Source organism: Schistocerca cancellata, chromosome 12, assembly GCF_023864275.1.
Source record: "Schistocerca cancellata isolate TAMUIC-IGC-003103 chromosome 12, iqSchCanc2.1, whole genome shotgun sequence".
Lineage (NCBI taxonomy): Eukaryota > Metazoa > Arthropoda > Insecta > Orthoptera > Acrididae > Schistocerca > Schistocerca cancellata.
In genome coordinates this window covers 44151870-44176905 of record NC_064637.1, presented here as the reverse complement: position 1 = coordinate 44176905, position 25036 = coordinate 44151870, and the positions used below count along the sequence as shown (strand labels likewise).

General features: G+C 42.0%; 1 protein-coding gene across 2 annotated transcripts in view; it reads right to left on the bottom strand.

Moving 5' to 3' along the window:
* The window catches only part of LOC126109669 (uncharacterized), a 359871-nt gene that overhangs the window by 12134 nt on the left and 322701 nt on the right, over window positions 1-25036 (bottom strand). For both annotated transcript variants that reach the window (XM_049914720.1, XM_049914719.1), the window contains one exon: window positions 17057-17129. In XM_049914720.1, coding sequence (XP_049770677.1) covers window positions 17057-17129 — 73 coding nt within the window. The remainder of the gene's footprint in view (window positions 1-17056; window positions 17130-25036) is intronic.

The following is a 25036-nucleotide window of genomic DNA, read 5'->3' as shown; positions in this document are numbered from 1 at the left end:
TATTTTCTCTGTCCACCCTGTACAAAATTGCTCTGTGAAAGTAAGGAATAGCTACACAACCTACTGAATAGAATGAACTGTCTACTGAGTGCACAATTTGGATTGAGAACACATGAAAGAAAGACCAAAGTATTAATGAGCAGAAAAAACTGAGATGGTGACACAGCAGATGAAGTGAAGGAATTCTGCTACCTCAGGAATGAAATAATCCATGACAGACGAAGAAAGGAGGGCACAACAATATGACTACCAACTAGTATCAAATGTTTCAATAAGGTGGTTCAAAGAATGGACATTTGGAGTACAACATTGTATGGAAGTAAGTAAATAAGTTTGGTAAAAACTGGAAAGAAGAGAGTGCAGCTGTCTGAGATGTGGTGCTATAGAAAAGGGTTGAAAATCAGATGGACCATAAGAAATGAGGTGGTTATCTATGAAATAAGCAAGGAAGAGAATATGTAGAAAAGAACACAAGAAGGGATGGTTCAACGTGATGTGTGTTAAGACAACAGGGAGCAACTCCCACCATGATAGATTGAGCTGTAGAGGGTAAAAATTACAGGACAAGACAGACTGGAGTATATACGGTTAAAAGTAGGAGAAAAGTTTCTGTAATGATACTGCCAGAAACCAGAATCTGTTGAGATATGAGCTGTTTTAACTTGTGAAGAGTAACGTGCTCTACGAGGGCTATGCCGAAAGTTTTTAGCAGAATGTGTGAAAAAAAATTTATGTGCAAAAAAACGTTTACAACTTTTCAAAATACTTTCCATTAGCATGTATACATTTTTCCATTCTCTGAAGCCACTTAGAAAATGTGTCAGTCCAAGCTTCTTTTGTTGTTGTTGTTGTGGTCTTCAGTCCTGAGACTGGTTTGATGCAGCTCTCCATGCTACTCTATCCTGTGCAAGCTTCTTCATCTCCCAGTATCTACTGCAACCTACATCCTTCTGAATCTGCTTAGTGTATTCATCTCTTGGTCTCCCTCTACGATTTTTACCCTCCACACTGTCCTCCAATGCTAAATTTGTGATCCCTTGATGCCTCAAAACATGTCCTACCAACCGATCCCTTCTTCTAGTCAAGTTGTGCCACAAACTTCTCTTCTCCCCAATCCTATTCAATACCTCCTCATTAGTTACGTGATCTACCCACCTTATCTTCAGCATTCTTCTGTAGCACCACATTTCTAAAGCTTCTATTCTCTTCTTGTCCAAACTAGTTATCGTCCATGTTTCACTTCCAAACATGGCTACACTCCATACAAATACTTTCAGAAACGACTTCCTGACACTTAAATCTATACTCGATGTTAACAAATTCCTCTTCTTGAGAAACGCTTTCCTTGCCATTGCCAGTCTACATTTTATATCCTCTCTACTTCGACCATCATCGGTTATTTTACTCCCTAAATAGCAAAACTCCTTTACTACTTTAAGTGTCTCATTTCATAATCTAATTCCCTCAGCATCACCCGACTTAATTTGACTACATTCCATTATCCTCGTTTTGCTTTTGTTGATGTTCATCTTATATCCTCCTTTCAAGACACTGTCCATTCCGTTCAACTGCTCTTCCAAGTCCTTTGCTGTCTCTGACAGAATTACAATGTCATCGGCGAACCTCAAAGTTTTTACTTCTTCTCCATGAATTTTAATACCTACTCCGAATTTTTCTTTTGTTTCCTTTACTGCTTGCTCAATATACAGATTGAATAACACTGGGGAGAGGCTACAACCCTGTCTTACTCCTTTCCCAACCACTGCTTCCCTTTCATGCCCCTCGACTCTTATAACTGCCATCTGGTTTCTGTACAAACTGTAAATAGCCTTTCGCTCCCTGTATTTTACCCCTGCCACCTTCAGAATTTGAAAGAGAGTATTCCAGTTAACATTGTCAAAAGCTTTCTCTAAGTCTACAAATGCTAGAAACGTAGGTTTGCCTTTTCTTAATCTTTCTTCCAAGATAAGTCGTAAGGTCAGTATTGCCTCACGTGTTCCAACATTTCTACGGAAACCAAACTGATCTTCCCCGAGGTCGGCTTCTACCAGTTTTTCCATTCGTCTGTAAAGAAATCGCGTTAGTATTTTGCAGCTGTGACTTATTAAACTGATAGTTCGGTAATTTTCACATCTGTCAACACCTGCTTTCTTTGGGATTGGAATTATTATATTCTTCTTGAAGTCTGAGGGTATTTCGCCTGTCTCATACATCGTGTTCACCAGATGGTAGAGTTTTGTCATGACTGGCTCTCCCGAGGCCATCAGTAGTTCAAATGGAATGTTGTCTACTCCCGGGGCCTTGTTTCGACTCAGGTCTTTCAGTGCTCTGTCAAACTCTTCACGCAGTATCTTATCTCCCATTTCGTCTTCATCTACATCCTATTCCATTTCCATAATATTGTCCTCAAGTACATCGCCCTTGTATAAACCCTCTATATACTCCTTCCACCTTTCTGCCTTCCCTTCTTTGCTTAGAACTGGGTTGCCATCTGAGCTCTTGATATTCATACAAGTGGTTCTCTTCTCTCCAAAGGTCTCTTTAATTTTCCTGTAGGCAGTATCTATCTTACCCCTAGTGAGACAAGCCTCTACATCCTTACATTTGTCCTCTAGCCATCCCTGCTTAGGCATTTTGCACTTCCTGTCGATCTCATTCTTGAGACATCTGTATTCCTTTTTGCCTGCTTCATTTACTGCATTTTTATATTTTCTCCTTTCATCAATTAAATTCAATATTTCTTCTGTTACCCAAGGAGTTCTACTAGCCCTCGTCTTTTTACCTACTCGCTCCTCTGCTGCCTTCACTACTTCATCTCTCAGAGCTACCCATTCTTCTTCTACTGTATTTCTTTCCCCCATTCCTGTCAATTGTTCCCTTATGCTCTCCCTGAAACTCTCTACAACCTCTGGTTCTTTCAGTTTATCCAGGTCCCATCTCCTTAAATTCCCACCTTTTTGCAGTTTCTTCAGTTTCAATCTGCAGTTCATAACCAATAGATTGTGGTCAGAATCCACATCTGCCCCAGGAAATGTCTTACAATTTAAAACCTGGTTCCTAAATCTCTGTCTTACCATTATATAATCTATCTGATACCTACTAGTATCTCCAGGATTCTTCCACGTATACAACCTTCTTTTATGATTCTTGAACCAAGTGTTGGCTATGATTAAGTTATGCTCTGTGCAAAATTCTACAAGGCGGCTTCCTCTTTCATTCCTTCCCCCCAATCCATATTCACCTACTATGTTTCCTTCTCTCCCTTTTCCTACTGACGAATTCCAGTCACCCATGACTATTAAATTTTCGTCTCCTTTCACTACCTGAATAATTTCTTTTATCTCGTCATATATTTCATCTATTTCTTCATCATCTGCAGAGGTAGTTGGCATATAAACTTGTACTACTGTAGTAGGCATGCGCTTTGTGTCTATCTTGGCCACAATAATGCGTTCACTATGCTGTTTGTAGTAGGTAACCCGCACTCCTATTTTTTATTCATTATTAAACCTACTCCTGCATTACCCCTATTTGATTTTGTATTTATAACCCTGTAATCACCTGACCAAAAGTCTTGTTCCTCCTGCCACCGAACTTCACTAATTCCCACTATATCTAACTTTAACCTATCCATTTCCCTTTTTAAATTTTCTAACCTACCTGCCCGATTAAGGGATCTGACATTCCACGCTCCGATCCGTAGAATGCCAGTTTTCTTTCTCCTGTTAACGACGTCCTCCTGAGTAGTCCCCGCCCGGAGATCCGAATGGGGGACTATTTTACCCAAGAGGACGCCATCATCATTTAATCATACAGTAGAGCTGCATGTCCTCTGGAAAAATTACGGCTGTAGTTTCCCTTTGCTTTCAGCCGTTCGCAGTACCAGCACAGCAAGGCCATTTTGGTTAATGTTACAAGGCCAGATCAGTCAATCATCCAGACTGTTGCCCCTGCAACTACTGAAAAGGCTGCTGCCCCTCTTCAGGAACCACATGTTTGTCTGGCCTCTCAACAGATACCCCTCCGTTGTGGTTGCACCTACGGTACGGCCATCTGTATCGCTGAGGCACGCAAGCCTCCCCACCAGCGGCAAGGTCCATGGTTCATGGGGGGAAGCTTCTTTTGGGATGTCAATTAGTGCACTCTTGTATGCTGCAATGGCCTCTTCATCTGATGAAAACCGCTGCCCTCGATTTTTTCCTTAGTCTTAGGGAACAGAAAGAAGTCACAGGGGGCCAGGTCAGATGAATAGGGGGGATGGGGTAACACTCGCACGTTTTCCATCTCCAGAATGTCCATTGTTCTGGCAGCCCTGTGCGCAGATGCATTGTCGTGATGCAGCAGACGGTGCCCACTCTTGGACTTTGGATGCTGTGACTTCCATGTTGCGATGACTTTTGGAAGACAGTCATTTGTGTACCATTCAGCATTGACTGGACGACGTGTGTCCAAGGTCACAGAGGTGAGATGCCCGATCTTTGTGAAAAAAGTTGCCACCATCTTTTTTCCAGAGTTCCAACTTCATTCAACTTTTGTGGGTGGTTCCTCCCCTGGAAAGCACCACACAGAAGATTGTCTCTTCGTTTCAGGGTCATAATGGTAGACACACGTTTCATCACCTGTGACGATATTGTAGGTGTCTCGGGACTTCCCTCCATTGAATTTTTCGAGCATGAAATGACACCAGTCCACTCTTGCCTTCTTTTGGCTTTCTGTCAGGGAATGTGGCACCCAACGGGCACATCTCTTAGCAAGGCCTAAGTGACTATGAACGATGGTCTGTGCTGCTGTTGATCTAATGTTTAGGGTCCCTTCAATGTCGCAAAATGTAAGATGTGGATCTTCTTTGATCATTTTCCTCACAGCATCAATGTTCTCTGGAGTAACAGCTGTTGCTGGCCGACCGGGACGAGGTTCCCTCGAAAACTCGAGAAACCGATTTCCAACTGTGGCCCTAAAAGGGGAAGCTTCACCAAAAACACACAACAAAGAAGAATGGCGTTCTTCGGCACTTAAACCCTTTTTATAATGGTAAAAAAATCATGGCGCGAAAGTCGCGGCGCGACAGCTCCATCCTGCACCGTCTCTGACACAGCACTGCCTGTGCTTTCTTACCACGCTGTGGGGGGATCACTGCTAGCCAAGGGCTGCGTGCACATGTCCCAAGGTCAAAAAACATTGCTCTTTTGAATGAAAACAACCCCATTGTCCTCCACCTTACGGTTTACGGGCTGCTAAAAATTTTTGGCATAGCCTTCGTATTTGGTGGTGTCAGTGGCATAGCTTACTATCACAGGATGTACATGTGGGCAGATGCAAGTTCTTGAGCAGTTGTGGACATGAAGCATCACAATCACTTCAGTATCAATGTATAGACAGGGAGTGTCATTGACAGAAATTTAGCGCCGTACACTTTATCAAAAAGTATAACAGACACTGTGTGTCACCAATTTCTGAGCAATTAATTGTCAGTACTATTGCAGAATGTTTCTGCAAAGAAAGACAATTACTGTGTTTTATGCACAACAGGGTAGTGCCCCATTTTCTAAGAATCATGCAACAGAATCTCACCGCAATGTTTCATTAAGAATAGCAGATTGATCGAGGTGGCTCACTATTATGACCTCTTCATCCACTGGACCTGAATCAGTTGAATTTCTTACTACAGGGACATTACATGCATTGGTGCAGACCTAACTGATCAACAAGGTACAGACGTTACAGGGCCGTGTGACCAATGCAGATGATACAGTCCGAATGGTGCCAGATGCACTTGAAAGAGCACAATTCAGTGCAGAGAAGGCTGAAGGATATGTCAGGATGCATGGTAAATATGCACCATGGCCTGTGGTGTCTACATTTACATACATACTCCACAAGCCACCATACTGTGCGGTGAAGGGTAATCTGTACTACTACTACTACTAATCATTTTCTTTCCTGAGGGGAAAAATGACTGTCTATAAGTCTCCATACGAACCATAATTTCTCATATCTTATCTTCATGCTGCTTATGGAAAATGCATGTCGGTGACAGTGGAATTGTTTAGCAGTCAGCTTCAAATGTTGGTTCTTTAGATTTTATCAGTAGTGCTCCTCGAAAGGAATGCCGCCTTGTAACGTTATGTGAGCCTCACTGCCCTCTTTTAACTAATTTGTGCCTGATTTTATTCTGAGAAGCTCAGTAATGTATGTAAATACTGTAAATGTAAATGTGATTCAAAAAGTACTTGAAGTGAAGTGGAGTGCAGCTAGACAGCAAGAAACTCTTTAGCGCACCATCTCCGCAATGATAGTATTAGAGAATCTTTGAGTATGGACTCCAAAAAAAAAAAGACAACTGATTTACTAAAAAAAAAAAAAATAGAGAGAGGACTGTTAATCTGTATCTTGTGGAAAGAGGACGTGTTGTTAGGCCGTCGCTCAGAGCGTATTGTTACATTTAATGAAAATTGATATTTTAGCGATAAAACCGAGTAAAGTAAGTGTAAGAGTTGCCAAACATTTATGTATACAAATTTTCTGGAAGTGAAGAATAGAAATATCTTGTTTTTGGAAAAGGAGGTAAACTTCATTGTCATCGCCGTCTATCAATCGACAGAATTGTAAGGGTACAAAGTTCACTAAAATACAGGAAAAGAAATGCATTCTCTATAGTTTTCATTCAATAAGTAACAACCTCTCATAATTTCTTAATTACAGTAATTGGATTATGTTCTTGTACAATAGTATGGTGCTGAACTCCACTGACCAATTTTGATGCAGCAGGACGTGTAGTCTGAAGGAAGTTTGTGTGCTAAGCAATCTCCTTTTCTCACGAAAAGCAGATTGCTGTTTGATCTTATTTACTTACAACAGTGGTTCCTTAGGTATGAAAAGCTACGAAAACTTGGGCTCAAAGCTATCCGCAATACGACCAAGTAACTAGCAGAGTTGTATTATAAACCTTAAAGAACAATAACTTCCTCCAAATTGTGAGACGTCACCAACTGGTGCAGAAGCTGATCATTCAGGGAGGCAGCAACCAAAATTCAGGTACCAGTTACCACTTAAAATAAAAATCTCAATCAAAAATCAATCTCTCTCTCTCTCTCTCTCTCTCCAAACACATATATAAATTTCATATTATTAAGATAAGTCATTTTATAGCCTCCTCTCCAGGGATTCCCATTTCAGTTCATGAAGCATCTCCCTAACACTTGCGTGTGGTTTATACCTACCAGTAACAAACCTAGGAGCCCTCCCCTGAATTGCTTCAATGTCTTCCTTTGATCCAACCTGGTATGGATGCCAAACACTTGAGCAACAGTCAAGAAAAGGTCACGTTAGCATCCTATATGCAGTCTCCTTTACAGATGAAAGACAATTTTCTTAAACCGAAGTCAACAATTCACCTTCCCTATCACAGTCCTCACATACTCGTTCCATTTCATATCACTTTCCAACGTTACGCCCAGATATTTAAGTGACTTGACTGTGCCAAGCAGAACACTACTAATACTGTATCTAAACATTATGGGTTTATTTTTCCTGCTCATCCACATTAACTTACATTTTTCTACATTTGGAGCAAGCTGCCATTCATCACACCAACTAGAAATTTTGTCTAAGTCATCTTGCATGTGCCTACAGTCACCAAATTTTGACATCTTACCATACACCAAAGTATGACTAGCAAACAACTCAGGCTGTTGCTCACCCTATCCGTCAGACCAATTATATATAAAGAAAATAATAGTGGGAAAAATATATTAAAAAACAAAGATGCTTAAAAAACAATGATGCTGTGACTTAGCAAATAAGAAAGCACTGGTAGATACACACAATAAAACACACACAAACACACACAAATTTCAAGCTTTTGCAACCCATGGTTGCTTCATCAGGAAAGAGGGAAGGAGAGGGAAAGACGAAAGGATGTGGGTTTTAAGGGAGAGGGTAAGGAGTCATTCCAATCCCGGGAGTGGAAAGACTTACCTTGGGGGGAAAAAGGGACAGGTATACACTCGCGCGCGCACACACACACACACACACACACACACACACACACACACACACATATATATCCATCCGCACATATACAGACACAAGCAGACTTCTGTCTCACTTCCCTGGGGCACTCCTAACAATATCCTCGTCTCTGATGAACACTCGCTGTCAAGGTGAAAATTATGCGTTCTATTACTTAAAAAGTCTCGAAGCCATTCATAAATCTGGGAATCTATTCTGTATGCTCGTATCTTCTTTGACAGTCTGGACTGGGGCACCATGTCGAACACTTCCTGGAAATCGAGAAACGTGGAATTTGCTTCCGTGTAACACGGAGACGGGAAGGAGAGGACAGATGATCCCATACACCAATAGGTTTTTATTTCCAGGTGTATCATTATGGGAACTTTTCTTATAGTGCCAACCAATACTGCCTCCCATAGTAACATAATTGAAGACATTGCACGTTAAAGCTATTCTGAAACGTAGAGGTTGGTAGAGGAGAGGAAAATGTGGTACTGCCGGTCTGATAAACCAGTCGGAAGACTGACGATACAAAAATACAAAAAAGGAAGCCTACTGCTTGCTTTCTAGCAGACAAAGTGTTTCATCAGCCAACGACTGCTGACAATAAAGCAAGAAAAATCTGAGTTTAAAATCGTGCCGCTGACGAGGTCAGCAGAGATGGAGCACGAGCTTAGACGTGGGAAGGAAATTGGCAGTACACTTATCAAAAGAACTACATGGTCCAGTCACATTAATGTGACCTCCTCCAATGTTTGACGTCAACCTGCAATAATCACTCACAGACAGCCGATACAGAAACAGCAGTCAAGGGTATATAAAGCACGTCACAGAAATGCAAAAAAACAGTGCAGTTGCTGTCATAATGGGGAAACACAGTGATTTATAAGATGTACAAAAGGGCAATGTCACTGCCTTTTGGGCCGAGGCTGGAAGCATTTCCAAAATGGCCGAATTTGTAAACTGCGTGTGTGCTGCTGAGCGAAGTATACCGCGTGGCAAAACGGCACTATCCAAAAGTGACGCCGAGGCTTTTGTGGTGCGCCACGTACCACAGGTGACACGGGTGAACGCCGGTTGCAGAGGTTTGTATCGGCAGACAGATACGTAAATGCCGAAAAACTGGCTGCCTGGATGAACCGACGAGCTACCGACAGCGTCACATCAACGACTGTTCAGCAAACGTTACTACGTACGGGCCTCCGTAGCAGGTACCTGGCTGATGCACTTATGCTGACTGCTGTTCACTGGCAATGAACACAACTGGACATCCACTGACTGTGGCAACAGATGCCCTTCTCAGCTGTATCAGACAGATGCCCATTGTGTACGGGGTTAAAACGTCTGCAAGCAAACACCTTGTGTCAATCGGAAGAGTCCAGGACAAGGTGGGCATGTTACAGTCTGAGAAATACACTGTTGTTGTTGTGGACTTCAGTCCTGAGACTGGTTTGATGCAGCTCTCCATGCTACTCTATCCTGTGCAAGCCTCTTCATCTCCCAGTACTTACTGCAACCTACATCCTTCTGAATCTGCTTAGTGTATTCATCTCTTGGTCTCCCTCTAAGATTTTTACCCTCCACACTGCCCTCCAATGCTAAATTTGTGATCCCCTGATGCCTCAGAACATGTCCTACCAACCGGTCCCTTCTTCTTGTCAAGTTGTGCCACAAATTTCTCTTCTCCCCAATTCTATTCAATACCTCCTCATTAGTTATGTGATCTACCCATCTAATCTTCAGCATTCTTCTGTAGCACCACATTTCGAAAGCTTCTATTCTCTTCTTGTCCAAACTAGTTATCGTCCATGTTTCACTTCCATACATGGCTACACTCCATACAAATACTTTCAGAGACGACTTCCTGACACTTAAATCTATACTCGATGTTAACAAATTTCTCTTGTTCAGAAACGCTTTCCTTGCCATTGCTAGTCTACATTTTATATTCTCTCTACTTCGACCATTGTCAGTTATTTTGCTCCCCAAATAGCAAAACCCTTTACTACTTTAAGTGTGTCACTTCCTAATCTTATTCCCTCAGCATCACCCGACTTAATTCAACTACATTCCATTATACTCGTTTTGCTTTTGTTGATGTTCATCTTATATCCTCCTTTCAAGACACTGTCCTATTCCATTCAACTGCTCTTCCAAGTCCTTTGCTGTCTCTGACAAAATTACAATGACATCGGCGAACCTCAAAGTTTTTATTTCTTCTCCATGGGTTTTAATACCTACACCAAATTTTTCTTTTCTTTCCTTTACTGCTTGCTCAATATACAGATTGAATAACACTGGGGAGAGGCTACAACCCTGTCTCACTCCCTTCCCAACCACTGCTTCCCTTTCATACCCCTCGACTCTTATAACTGCCATCTGGTTTCTTTACAAATTTTAAATAGCCTTTCGCTCCCTGTATTTTACCCCTACCACCTTTAGAATGTGAAAGAGAGTATTCCAGTCAACATTGTCAAAAGCTTTCTCTAAGTCTACAAATGCTAGAAACATAGGTTTGCCTTTCCTTAATCTTTCTTCTAAGATAAGTCGTAAAGTCAGTACTACCTCACGTGTTCCAACATTTCTACGGAATCCAAACTGATCTTCCCCGAGTTCGGCTTCTACCAGTGTTTCCATTCGTCTGTAAAGAATTCGCGTTAGTATTTTGCAGCTGTGACTTATTAAACTGATAGTTTGGTAATTTTCACATCTGTCAACACCTGCTTTCTTTGGGATTGGAATTATTACATTCTTCTTGAAGTCTGAGGGTATTCCACTTGTCTCATACATCTTGCTCACCAGATGGTAGAGTTTTGTCAGGACTGGCTCTCCCAAGGCCGTCAGTAGTTCTAATGGAATGTTGTCTACTCCTGGGGCCTTGTTTCGACTCAGGTCTTTCAGAGCTCTGTCAAACTCATCACGCAGTATCGTATCTCCCATTTCATCTTCATCTTCATCTACATCCTCTTCTATTTCTGTAGTATTGTCCTCAAGTACATCGCCCTTATATAGACCCTCTATATACTCCTTCCACCTTTCTGCTTTCCCTTCTTTGCTTAGAACTGGGTTTCCATCTGAGCTCTTGATATTCATACAAGTGGCTCTCTTTTCTCCAAAGGTCTCTTTAATTTTCCTGTAGGCAGTATCTATTTTGCCCCTAGTGAGATAAGCCTCTACATCCTTACATTTGTCCTCTAGCCTTCCCTGCTTAGCCATTTTGCACTTCCTGTTGATCTAATTTTCGAGACATTTGTATTCTTTTTTGCCTGTTTCATTTACTGCATTTTTATATTTTCTCCTTTCATCAATTAAATTCAATATTTCTTCTGTTATCCAAGGATTTCTACTAGCCCTCATCTTTTTACCTACTTGATCCTCTGCTGCCTTCACTACTTCATCCCTCAGAGCTACCCATTCTTCCTCTACTGTATTTCTTTCCCCCATTCCTGTCAATTGCTCCCTTATGCTCTCCCTGGAACTCTGTACAACCTCTGGTTCTTTCAGTTTATCCAGATCCCATCTCCTTAAATTCCCACCTTTTTGCAGTTTCTTCAGTTTTAATCTACAGTTCATAACCAATAGATTGTGGTCAGAGTCCACATCTGCCCCTGGAAATGTCTTACAATTTAAAGCCTGACTGGCCATTAAAATTGCTACACCAAGAAGAAATGCAGATGATAAACGGGTATTCATTGGACAAATATATTATACTAGAACTGAAATGTGATTACATTTTCAGGCAATTTGGGTGCATAGATCCTGAGAAACCAGTACCCAGAACAACCACCTCTAGCCGTAATAACGGCCTCGAAACACCTGGGCAGTCAAACAGAGCTCGGATGGCGTGTACAGGTACAGCTGCCCGTGTAGCTTGAACACAATACCACAGTTCATCGAGAGTAGTGACTGGTGTATTGTGACGAGCCAGTTGCTCGGCCACCACTGACCGGACATTTTCAATTGGTGAGAGATCTGGAGAATGTGCTGGCCAGGGCAGCAGTCGAACATTTTCTGTATCCAGAAAGGCCTGTACAGGACCTGCAACACTCGATCGTGCACTATTCTGCTGAAATGCAGAGTTTCGTAGGGATCGAATGTAGGGTAGAGCCACAGGTCGTAACACATTTGAAATGTAACGTCCACTGTTCAAAGTGCCGCCAATGCGAACAAGAGGTGACCGAGACGTGTAACCAATGGCACCCCATACCATCGTGCCGGGTGATACGCCACTATGGCGATGACGAATACACGCTTCCAATGTGCGTTCACTGCAATGTCGCCAAACACGGATGCGACCATTGTGATGCTGTAAACAGAACATAGATTCAACCGAAAAAATGATGTTTTGCCATCCGCGCAACCAGGTTCGTCGTCGAGTACACCATCGCAAGCGCTCCTGTCTGTGATATAGCATCAAAGGTAACCGCAGCCATGATGTCCGAGCTGATAGTCCGTGCAGCTGCAAATATCGTAGAACTGTTTGTGCAGATGGTTGTTGTCTCGCAAACGTCCCCATCTGTTGACTCAGAGATCGAGACGTGGCTGCACGATCGGTTACAGCCGTGCGGATAAGATGCACGTCATGTCAACTGCTAGTAATACGAGGCCATTGGGATCCAGCATGGCGTTCTGTATTACCCTCGAGAACCCACCGATTCCATATCTGCTAACAGTCATTGGATCTCGACCAACGCGAGCAGCAATTTCGCGGTACGACAAACCGCAATTGCGATAGACTACAATCCGACCTTTATCAAAGTCAGAAATGTGATGGTACGAGGCATGACAACAATGTTTCATCGGGCAACGCCGGTCAACTGCTGTTTGTGTATGAGAAATCAGTTGGAAACTTTCCTCATGTCAGCACGTTGTAGGTGTCGCCACCGGCGCCAATCTTGGGTGAATGCTCTGAAAAGCTAATCATTTGCATATCACAGCATCTCCTTCCAATCGTTTAAATTTCGCGTCTGTAGCACGTCATCGTGGTGTAGCAATTTTAATGGCCAGTAGTGTATTTTCACGGCTCCCGCTGAATGCTCAAACCTTTCTAGGAGGTACAATGGATCAACACAAGTGTGCTACTATCCTTGGCCATGTTCACCTGTACATGCAGTTTTTCCTGGCATGATGGCATCTACCAGAACGACAATGCAGTGTGTCACACAGCTCGCAGTGTATGCGCATGGTTTGAAGAGCACCAGGATGAGTTTACTGCACTCCCCCAGCTACTGAGCTACCCAGATTTATTTCCAATTGAGAATCTGTGGGACCATCTCAACTGGGTTATTCGCACACAGATTCTCAAATGAGAAACTTAGCCAAGCTGGCTACAGCACTGGAGCACTGGAGTCTCTTTCCCTACCTTCCTGAACCTCACCGACACCCTTCCCGTGTATCTCACAGTGGTCCGTACAGCAAAAGGTGGTTTGTCATGCTTGTGACAGATAGTCACATTAATGTGACTGTGCTATGTATAACAGCATTTACCTTTAGTGATTTAGGGAAACTGTGCAAAACCGAAATCTGAACAGCTCGTCAGGAATGACGCTGCCCTCCTGAATATGAGTGCACCAACTTATCATCACTTTAGTCACCTCGACTGATGTGAGCTCCTATGCTTTCTTAGTGACATCGTGGTGAGCTGGTACATGGGGGGGGATTCAAAAACTGTCCCAGAAACTATGAATACGCACCTAGCAAAATGATGAATATATGCAAAGATAAAGAAATATTCAATCATTAAAATGATGATCAGTTAGTGAAAATAAATGTTTCTTTCTGTTTTTAAAAAAGTGGCTTTTTCCCAACAGTTTGGCTCACGTATATGTTCGACACATACAGGGTGTGTCAAAAAGAATCGTGCACTTTGGCACGTCTATATTTCTGAAACTAATAAACATGTACAATGAATTTTGTTTTTTGATGAACAAGAAAAACAAAAAGTTTTTTTCCCACATCTTTACACAGGTGTTCAATATGTCACCTTGAGATGCACAGCATATGTCAGTGTGATATTCAAATTAATCCCCCACAGATGCTGTTATGCAATGTCTCAGTTCATTCATTATTGTTGGTAATGGAGGTAATGGAGGCGCATAAACAGAGCCTTTTATAAACCCCCACAAGAAATAATCACATACAATCAGGACATTGGAGGCCAGTAATGTAAGGCTGAATCATTTGGTCCAGTGCAAACAGTCCATCGTTCAGCAATCTTTTGATTTAAAAATTCCCGCACTTCCAGATGCCCATCCTGTTGGTAAATTAAGTCACTCGAATCAGTCTCCAACTGTGGGAAAAGCAAGTTCTCGAGCATATCGAGATACGTGCTTCCTGTGACAGTGTTCTCGGCAAAGAAGTGGGTGCACACTACTGCTACGTAGCAGGAACAATGTAAAACTCAAGAGTTTGCTCGTTCAAACAGTACATTGTTCATGCACATATCTCAAGTAACATAATAGTTATTATGTTTTTAAATTGGATGATTCTTTTTGATAAACCCTGTATACAGAACATGCCTTTCTGCGTCCATCTCTTCCCCCTCCCCCCTGCCTCTGTCTGTCCACCTCATCCTCCCACCTCTATCTAACTTCTGGTACTCACTCTCTGTCTCTTCACCTCCTTCTCCCCCTCTTTGTCCACTTATGCTACCCCCTCTCTCTGACCATATCCTCCTCTCTCTTTCCATTTCTGCCTCCCCCTCTTCGTTTTTCACCTGCCCACTACCTCTCTACACCTTCCACCTGCCTCATGCATCTCCCCTTCTTCTCACCTCTGTCTATTTCCACCTCCCCCCCCCCCCCCCCCCGTCCTGTCCATAACCTCCACTATCCATTTAAACCTGTCCCCAGCCATGCTAATCAGCACATGTAGCCCTTTACAATGCAGTTCAATAAAGCAGGCCTATATACTCTCACAACACCTATCATGCAGGGCAGCCAACACATTGGAGTCCGGAAAATATTTTCTTACCCCTGACATGTAGGCTGCCATGAAAAGCAGGTTGATTTGACAGGCTGATACTACTCTCTCACAACATGCCTGTTGTGCAGGGCAGCCTATGTGCTAGGGGCTGGGGAAAAACATTTATGCCCATATCTCTACTCCTATTGAAGCTAGGAAGTTATAACCTCCCATTGTGCTGTTACTTGTGATGCCTGCTGTCCCTGTACCAAATTTGGTTGCATTTGATTCCAGGGTTTCAGACAAGATCCTGGACATACACACACAGACTCTATTAAAAAACAAAGATGCTGTGACTTACCAAATGAGAAAGCGCTGGTAGATAGACACAATAAAAACCACACAAACACACACACAAATTTCAAGCTTTTGAAACATACGGTTGCTTCATCAGGAAAGAGGGAAGGAGAGGGAAAGACGAAAGGATGTGGGTTTTAAGGGAGAGGGTAAGGAGTCATTCCAATCCCGGGAGCGGAAAGACTTACCTTAGGGGGCAAAAAGGGACAGGTATACACTCATGCACACACACACATATCCATCCGCACATATACAGGGTTATTACAAATGATTGAAGTGATTTCACAGCTCTACACTAACTTTATTATTTGAGATATTTTCACAATGCTTTGCACACACATACAAAAACTCAAAAAGTTTTTTAGGCGTTCACAAATGTTCGATATGTGCCCCTTTAGTGATTCGGCAGACATCAAGCCGATAATCAAGTTCCTCCCACACTCGGCGCAGCATGTCCCCATTAATGAGTTCGAAAGCATCGTTGATGCGAGCTCGCAGTTCTGGCACGTTTCTTGGTAGAGGAGGTTTAAACACTGAATCTTTCACATAACCCCACAGAAAGAAATCGCATGGGGTTAAGTCGGGAGAGCATGGAGGCCATGGCATGAATTGCTGATCATGATGTCCACCACAACCGATCCATCGGTTTTCCAATCTCCTGTTTAAGAAATGCCGAACATCATGATGGAAGTGCGGTGGAGCACCATCCTTTTGAAAGATGAAGTCGGCGCTGTCGGTCTCCAGTTGTGGCATGAGCCAATTTTGCAGCATGTCCAGATACACGTGTCCTGTGACATTTTTTTCGCAGAAGAAAAAGGGGCCGTAAACTTTAAACCGTGAGATTGCACAAAACACGTTAACTTTTGGTGAATTGCAAATTTGCTGCATGAATGCGTGAGGATTCTCAACTGCCCAGATTCGCACACTGTGTCTGTTCGCTTCACCATTAAGAAAAAATGTTGCTTCATCACTGAAAACAAGTTTCGCACTGAACGCATCCTCTTCCATGAGCTGTTGCAACCGCGCCGAAAATTCAAAGCGTTTGACTTTGTCATCGGGTGTCAGGGCTTGTAGCAATTGTAAACGGTAAGGCTTCTGCTTTAGCCTTTTCCGTAAGATTTTCCAAACCATCGGCTGTGGTACGTTTAGCTCTCTGCTTGCTTTATTCGTCGACTTCCGCGGGCTACGTGTGAAACTTGCCCGCACGCGTTCAACCGTTTCTTCGCTCACTGTAGGCCGACCCGTTGATTTCCCCTTACAGAGGCATCCAGAAGCTTTAAACTGCGCATACCATCACCGAATGGAGTTAGCAGTTGGTGGATCTTTACTGAACTTTGTCCTGAAGTGTCGTTGCACTGTTATGACTGACTGATGTGAGTGCATTTCAAGCACGACATTCGCTTTCTCGGCTCCTGTCGTCATTTTGTCTCACTGCGCTCTCGAGCGCTCTGGCAGCAGAAACCTGAAGTGCGGCTTCAGCCGAACAATACTTTATGAGTTTTTCTACGTATCTGTAGTGTGTTGTGACCATATGTCAATGAATGGAGCTACAGTGAATTTATGAAATCGGTTCAGTCATTTGTAATAGCCCTGTACAGACACAGGCAGACATATGTATATAACAGATAGGAAATCTTATTTAAGGGACCACCCAATGAGGGAAAGAGGAGGAGGGGAGTGAGTTAATGAGTGAGTGAGTGAGAGAGAGAGAGAGAGAGAGAGAGAAAGAGAGAGAGAGAGAGAGAGAGAATCACTAAGAACTCTAATGAACCACAGTACTTACCACTGGAAACAGAAAAACCTGAATGGTGAATAATGGATATCAAATTGTAGTCTCCTACAGCTCTTCTGAGACTCTGTAATAAACCAAAAGTAATACTGATTAGTATTTTTTCAGTAAATGGCATTAAGTTACAAATGTAGAGAGTGCATCCACTCTGTTAACACAAGAAAGAACAGGTGTTTAACACCTGCACAACATTCCATATCCACATCTACATACATACTCTGCAAACCACTGTGAAGTGCATGGCAGAGGGTGGTTAGTTCTGTACCACAGTTTAGATTTCTTCCCATTCGAATTGCATACAGGTCTCAGGAAGAATGACTGCTTCAGTACCTCAGTGTGCATGGTAATTAGTCTCATCTTGTCTTTCCTGTCACTATGGGAGCAATATTTAGTGTAGGGTGTCCCAAAAAAATCAAAGTAGTTCTTCTGAATGCACACCCTCTTAATTTATTCACTCAATATCAAAACTACTGTAAATAAAATTTCACACATGTAGGACTGCAGCAACCTATGCCAACTTGTATTGAAACATATCAGTACCTGCTAAGGAAGACTACCACCTCAATGTGTTTGTAATCACTTGTAACACTGCTAGTAAACATGTTGTTTTCGCAATACATGGACAAATTAGAGGACTATGTATACTAGTTCTAAAACAGTTATATTTTAATAGGTAGCATAAACATCAAATTAAAGGTTAAAAACTACCCTCTAATGGATAAGCTCTGTCGGTTTTATTTTATAATATCCGAGAAGTGAATTTAACTGTCAACAGAAGTGTAAATATCACTATTTGTGAATGTATCATCTTTTGCATATACATACCAAACCTTCACCTAATTATGTGGAGAAACTAGTGAACCTATATCAAGTATAGAGGGAGTTACAAAAAATACACAAAAACCCAAAAGTATTTGACAGCACTGACAAGAGTTTGTCAATAACTTACATAATTTGTTTGACTTTACATACACCAATTTGCTTCAATTATTGAAAGTAAATGAAGGTTAGATCATCTTACAGTGACAGAGAGAGCCAGATCGGTGAGTCACTTAGCTGGAGTGCACAAAACACTGTCTAATGAACAGGAAAGGGCCCGTAACTCAGAGCTACTGAGGAAGAAAAGTGACATGCTAAATATTTTTCTATGCCAACTTCTTTGATATCATATTACAAAATGTTACAAAAATGACAGATCGTCTGATTCTGCATTTGCAATAAGATTTCCCAACTGTGATTGATAACATACAACCCGGACTCAGTAAAACAAATTCTTGAAAATTAATAGCAGCACTAGGCAGGTGTCAATTAAGTACGAGAGACTCGGTATTTATTTTCTTGCAGTGATGATTCAGGCACTTGGATACAATACTGATGAATTTCATATGGAACCATGGATTGTACTTCTTTTTTTACGTTGTGTAAAAGAACACTAAAAGATTTATCATGTCTGTATCAAGAAAACTTTGGAATGAAAAATTAAAGAATAATGTTATTTTGATGTTAAACAATAAATAAACCTGTTTTGGGTATATTGGTGTTTCATGTATCAAATAAACATTAACTTCTAGAATGCTGACCTACTCCACGAGTACATATATTCGTGTCTCTTGTTTAGAATCGAGTTGGCAGTGTCATCATAACTAAATCACAATAATATTTATTATGTGAGTTATTAATGTCACACAGAAAATAATAGAGGGTATGCATATTTGATTTCATGAAAGAAGAAAATCTCCTATATGTCTTGACATACAGCTTGATATTCTCACTTAATTCCAGCTTCTTCACTTAATGTTGGTTCTTGAAACTCTCTAAACAGGTTTTCATTGGGCAACTGGCATCTATGTTCGAGCAACATTTCTGTGAGTCAAACAAACAAACAAACCCATGCCCTTTTCTCTAATCAAGGTTATTACAAATAATTGAAGGAATTTCACAGATTTGCTTTAGCTATATAATTTGACATACTGTCACAGGGCTTTGCACACACATAGAAAAATTCAAAAAGGTGCTTTTTTTTTTTTAACAAGTGCCCCATATGTGCCCCCTACAGATTCTGCAGATATCAGGTTAATAATCAAGAGCTTATGTTTGGTGCAGCTTGCCACTATCAATTTGTTCAAAAGCACTGTTAATGCAAGCTCACAGTTCTGATAGGTTTCTTGGTAGAGGAGGTATATACACTGAATCTTTCACATAACCCAAACAAAAAAATTTCTTGGCATTTGGTCAGGAGACCATGGAGTCCATGACATGAATTTCTGATCACCAACCTCACCATGACCAAAACATCAGTTTCTCAATTTCCTGTTTAATAAGTCACTAACATCATGATGAAAATGGTGTGGAGCACCATTCGGTTGGTAGATGAAGTCCGCACTGTCGGTCTACAGTTGTGGCGTGAGCCATTTTCCAGCATCCACAGGATACATGTGACCTGTAACAGTCTATTCACATAAGAAAATGGTACCATTTGGAACGGCTTTTCTCGTGCTTAAACTGTCAATGCAAGGTTATCACTTAAATATATTACCTGGACAAATGTTGTGAAAAGGATAGTTGCTATTCACTGTATAGCAGAGATGCTGAGTCACAGACACTCACAAAATTAGCTTTCAGCCAACAAGGTCTTTGTCAAAAATAGAAGACACACACACACACACACACACACACACACACACACACACACACACACGTCTAGCAGCTGAAGCCACACTACGAGCAGCAGCAGCAGTGCATAAAGGGAGAGGCAATTGGGCGGAGTTAAGGAGGAAGATGAGGTGGAGAAGGGGATGGATTTCATGGTAGGGGTGGGGGATGGTGATATGCTGCTGGGGAGCATGCAGGGACAAGGTGGATAGAGGGTAGGGCAGCTAGGTGCCGTCAGGAGGGTCAGACAAAGGGCAGGGGAGAGGTGGGAAAGGCGCGGGGGGGGGGGGGGGGAGTGGATGAGGGAGGAGGCATTAGTCTAGGGGCGGGCAAACGTTACACGCAGCTCATGAGCACACAGCACTGCACGTGTGCTGCTCACGTGCAATCGTCGAACGGGACAGTGGCGACAGCCGGCAGGTTGCGGCAGTGTAGTACCAGGCTAAGCTGCGGACGTTGAAGCGAAGCGACCACTACGAAGTGAAGGTTGTATTTCAAGAACCGGAAAATGCAGAGTGAATCAAGGAAACGAAGAATTGGAGATTTTCTATCTTTTAAAAAGGAATGGGAGAATCATTTTTTCTTTGTGCAAAAACTTGAAAATTGGAAATGTATAATATGTGACAGTATTCTCGCTGGTCAGCGGATGTTTAATATTGAATGCTATTAAAATAAATTCCAATTTGTTCCCGTTCTTAGTGCAATAAAAGAGGAATTTCTCAAGCGATTTGAGAGTATATTATACTTATCCCAAGGTTTATGTTTCCCTCAATTATATTCTTATCCCATGGTTTTGAATAGTTTCTCGAGACAATCTGCTGTTTCTGTAGACGATATTCATCCCAGTTTGCAAATGGAATTAATAGATCTACAGCATAATTCTCGTCTGAGAGACAAGTTCCTTTCGAAAGACGTGTAATAGATTTTTATCACGACTTTCCACAGCAAGAGTTTCCTCGTCTCCATCACAAAGCCATGAAGACAACGTCAATGTTTGGCTCGACATATGTTTGTGAGAGATTTTTTTTTCTGTTATGAAAGTTAATAAGTCTCAGTTAAGAGCAAACATCAGTAATGAAAATTTACGTAACTGTTTGTGTTTGTCTGTACGTAGAAAATTTGTTCCAGACATTAAACGTATTGTAAACGCCACCTGTGATAGTTAAATAAAATGTATCGTAGGTAATAGGTACTTTTTCAAACCGTGATTACTTTCAAGCACTCCTACTAACCTTATTCCTTCATTCAATAAAGCAGGCCAGGAAACAGAATGCATTACAGAGGGAGAAGCGGAGAGATGGTAATGGTGGGGAGGGGAGAGAAGCGGGTGGCCAGCTTGCCCCTGTGTGCACGCAGAACACCTGTTAACTGCACACGTGCAAGTGCACTGCACACGTGCAGAATTCCAGCCCGCCCCTGCATTAGTCATTGCCTCACCCATCTAGCCCCTTCTCTGTTTCCATTCCAGCACTACATAGCCTCTATTCCACCAATGCACCCAGTCTTTTTACTTCTCTCCTTTTCCATTAACCCCCCACCTCTCTCCCCCACTCTCCATAGTCTAACCTACACACTGCACCTAGCTGCCCTACCCTCTCCCCACATCATCCCTGCATGCTCACCAGCAGCATATCACTATACCCCACTATACCCAACCCCTACCCGCTATCTCACCCCACCCCTCCCACCCTCCACCCCCCAGTAGCGTCTCAGCGTCTCCCATCCTGCACTGCTGCCGCTCTTACTGCTGCTGCTTCTTCTTCTGCTGCTCGTAGTGTGGCTTCAGCTGCAAGAGACTGTGGCCATGTGCATGTACAGGGCTATTACAAATGATTGAAGCGATTTCATAAATTCACTGTAGCTCCATTCATTGACATATGGTCACGACACACTACAGATACGTAGAAAAACTCATAAAGTTTTGTTCGGCTGAAGCTGCACTTCAGGTTTCTGCCGCCCAGAGCACTCGAGAGCGCAGTGAGACAAAATGGCGATAGGAGCCGAGAAAGCGTATGTCGTGTTTGAAATGCACTCACATCAGTCAGTCTGTAACAGGTGCAACGACACTTCAGGACGAAGTTCAACAAAGATCCACCAACTGCTAACTCCATTCGGCGATGGTATGCGCAGTTTAAAGCTTCCTGGATGCCTCTGTAAGGGGAAATCAACGGGTCGGCCTGCAGTGAGCGAAGAAACGGTTGAACGCGTGCGGGCAAGTTTCAAGCGTAGCCCGCGGAAGTCGACGAATAAAGCAAGCAGGGAGCTAAACGTACCACAGCCGACGGTTTGGAAAATCTTACGGAAAAGGCTAAAGCAGAAGCCTTACCGTTTACAATTGCTACAAGCCCTGACACCCGATGACAAAGTCAAACGCTTTGAATTTTCGGCGCGGTTGCAACAGCTCATGGAAGAGGATGCGTTCAGTGCGAAACTTGTTTTCAGTTATGAAGCAACATTTTTTCTTAATGGTGAAGTGAACAGACACAATGTGCGAATCTGGGCGGTAGAGAATCCTCACGCATTCGTGCAGCAAATTCGCAATTCACCAAAAGTTAACGTGTTTTGTGCAATCTCACGGTTTAAAGTTTACGGCCCCTTTTTCTTCTGCGAAAAAAAAACGTCACAGGACACGTGTATCTGGACATGCTGGAAAATCGGCTCGTGCCACAACTGGAGACTGACAGCGCAGACTTCATCTTTCAACAGGATGGTGCTCCACCGCACTTCCATCATGATGTTCGGCATTTCTTAAACACGAGATTGGAAAACCGATGGATCAGTCGTGGTGGAGATCATGATCAGCAATTCATGTCATGGCCTCCACGCTCTCCCGACTTAACCCCATGCGATGTCTTTCTGTGGGGTTATGTGAAAGATTCAGTGTTTAAACCTCCTCTACCAAGAAACATGCCAGAACTGTGAGCTCGCATCAATGATGCTTTCGAACTCATTGATGGGGACATGCTGCGCCGAGTGTGGGAGGAACTTGATTATCGGCTTGATGTCTGCCGAATCACTAAAGGGGCACATATCGAACATTTGTGAATGCCTAAAAAAAACTTTTTGAGTTTTTGTATGTGTGTGCAAAGCATTGTGAAAATATCTCAAATAATAAAGTTATTGTAGAGCTGTGAAATCGCTTCAGTTATTGTAGAGCTGTGAAATCGCTTCAGTCATTTGTAATAACCCTGTAAGTTACATTTCTGTGTGTGTGTGTGTGTGTGTGTGTGTGTGTGTGTGTGTGTGTGTGTGTGTTTTTCTATATCTGACAAAGGCCTTGTTGGCTGAAAGCTTATTTGGTGACAGTCTTTTTGTTACCCCTATCTGCGACTCAGCATCTCCGCTATATGGTGAGTAGCAACTATCCTTTTCATAATACTGTTACATCCCATCCTGGATTTTCCATTGTTTGATTTTATCTGGACTATGTATTCCTGAAATGTCATTACTCTACATTAATTATTTCTTGATGTTTGAATTTTTTCCATCAGTGTGTCTGTTCAGAAAGTATTTTAATATGTATGTGACATTTTTGTTTTTTACTCACAGTGTCCTGCAGCCTCCAATGTATTTTATAAATGACATTATCTACTTATCAAATGGCAATACATATACAAAAGTTACAAAATTATTACATGCCAACATTTAAATACAGTTCTTCAGTGTAAAATAAAATAAATGACATACATTTTAAATTCATTTCTGCAGTTATTTCACACACTGTTGCTTGTCTGTTAGCACTGACAACTCCATGGGAACGCCATTGTTCTTGGTTGTTAAGTGAAGGCCATTATCCAATATTTTGTCTGGGGTGAGAGGTAATGCCTCAAAATTGGTATCCTTGGCAGATTATTGACACTGCGGATCTCAGAATATTGAATTCCCTAGAGATTTCCGAAATGGTATGTCCAATGTGTTTAGCTCCTACTACCATTCTGTGTTCAATGTCAGTTAATTCCCATCATGCATCCTTAATCACAGTGAAAACCTTTTCACATGAGTTACCTGAGTACAAATGATGGCTGCGCCAATGCAATGCCATTTTATATACCTTGTGTACTTGATAATACCCACAATCTATATATGTGCATATTACTATCCTGTGACTTTTATCTCCTCAGTGTAAAGCAGTCCATGCCCCAAATCGTATCATAAGCTGCAGCTTAATCAATGAAAGTAACTGACGTTTCCTGCTTCAATAAATGTTGTTAAGGATGAGACTCAATCAGCACAGCTCCATTCTGGTCTGAATCCAGCTTATTCAATAAGAAGGTTCTGCAAGATCCCTGGGCTAACCTCACTATATAGAATTCCTTCAAGAAACTGGTAAATAGCACTCAGTAGTGCGACTGGGCGACACGTCTTAGGCTGGTCTGATGCCTTCCTGGGTTTGAGTATTGCTATGAATTCGAGTGCTTCATTTTTTGTGGGATCATAATGTCAGAGAAGAAGCTATGAATTCGAGTGCTTCATTTTTTGTGGGATCATAATGTCAGAGAAGAAATCTGCCAGCCTTCTTTTGGTGTAGTTCCCACTATGCAGAAGAAATTCTGAATGGATTTTGTCATTTCCTGCTGCCTTTCTAGGTTTTAGAATTTTAGGAGCAGCAGAAATTTAAGATACAGAAAAAGTTTTTGAGAACTCAGATTCTTTGTTAGTGTTCTCATTGAGCAGTTTAAGTTTGCGTGTGATGTATCTTGTATGAGTTTTATCCCTTGGTGCTCTTGATATGGGCAGTAAATGTGACACAATCATATTACATGATGTATGGGTGTTGTCCCTTACTTTAATTTTGTTTCCACCCAACTTCCTTAATAACGAACATGCTTCTTGACTTGATGTTTGAAAATTGAGGAACTCGACGGTCTCTTTCCACTTAGTACATTTGGATGTATAGAGGTTACGAAGTAGATTATTATCTATTTCTGGGTCACTGCTTTTTAGAAACTCAACATTCTGTTTGTCTTACTTTCTTTCCAAGTTGGAACATATTACTTCTGGTAGCCCCTACAGATTGCATTCTTTGCTGCATTTATCACAGCTCCAACAAGTCTCTCATACCTTTTTGCTCTTTGGGAAATCTTAGCAAGACATTTGTCCAGATTTTTAGCACATCAAGACTGCTTGTTTCATATTTTTATTTTTCCAGATTGGTATTGAGTTACACACTCATCAGCAGTGCTATTTATTTTACTTTTATACCCTCACAGAAGTTTTGCAGTCATGTATGGAGATGGCGTATTTATTTTGCCTCATTTCCAGAATGTCCTTGCAGTGTTAAGAATGAGGCTAAGTGTGTTGTATGAGGGCAGTTTGATGATT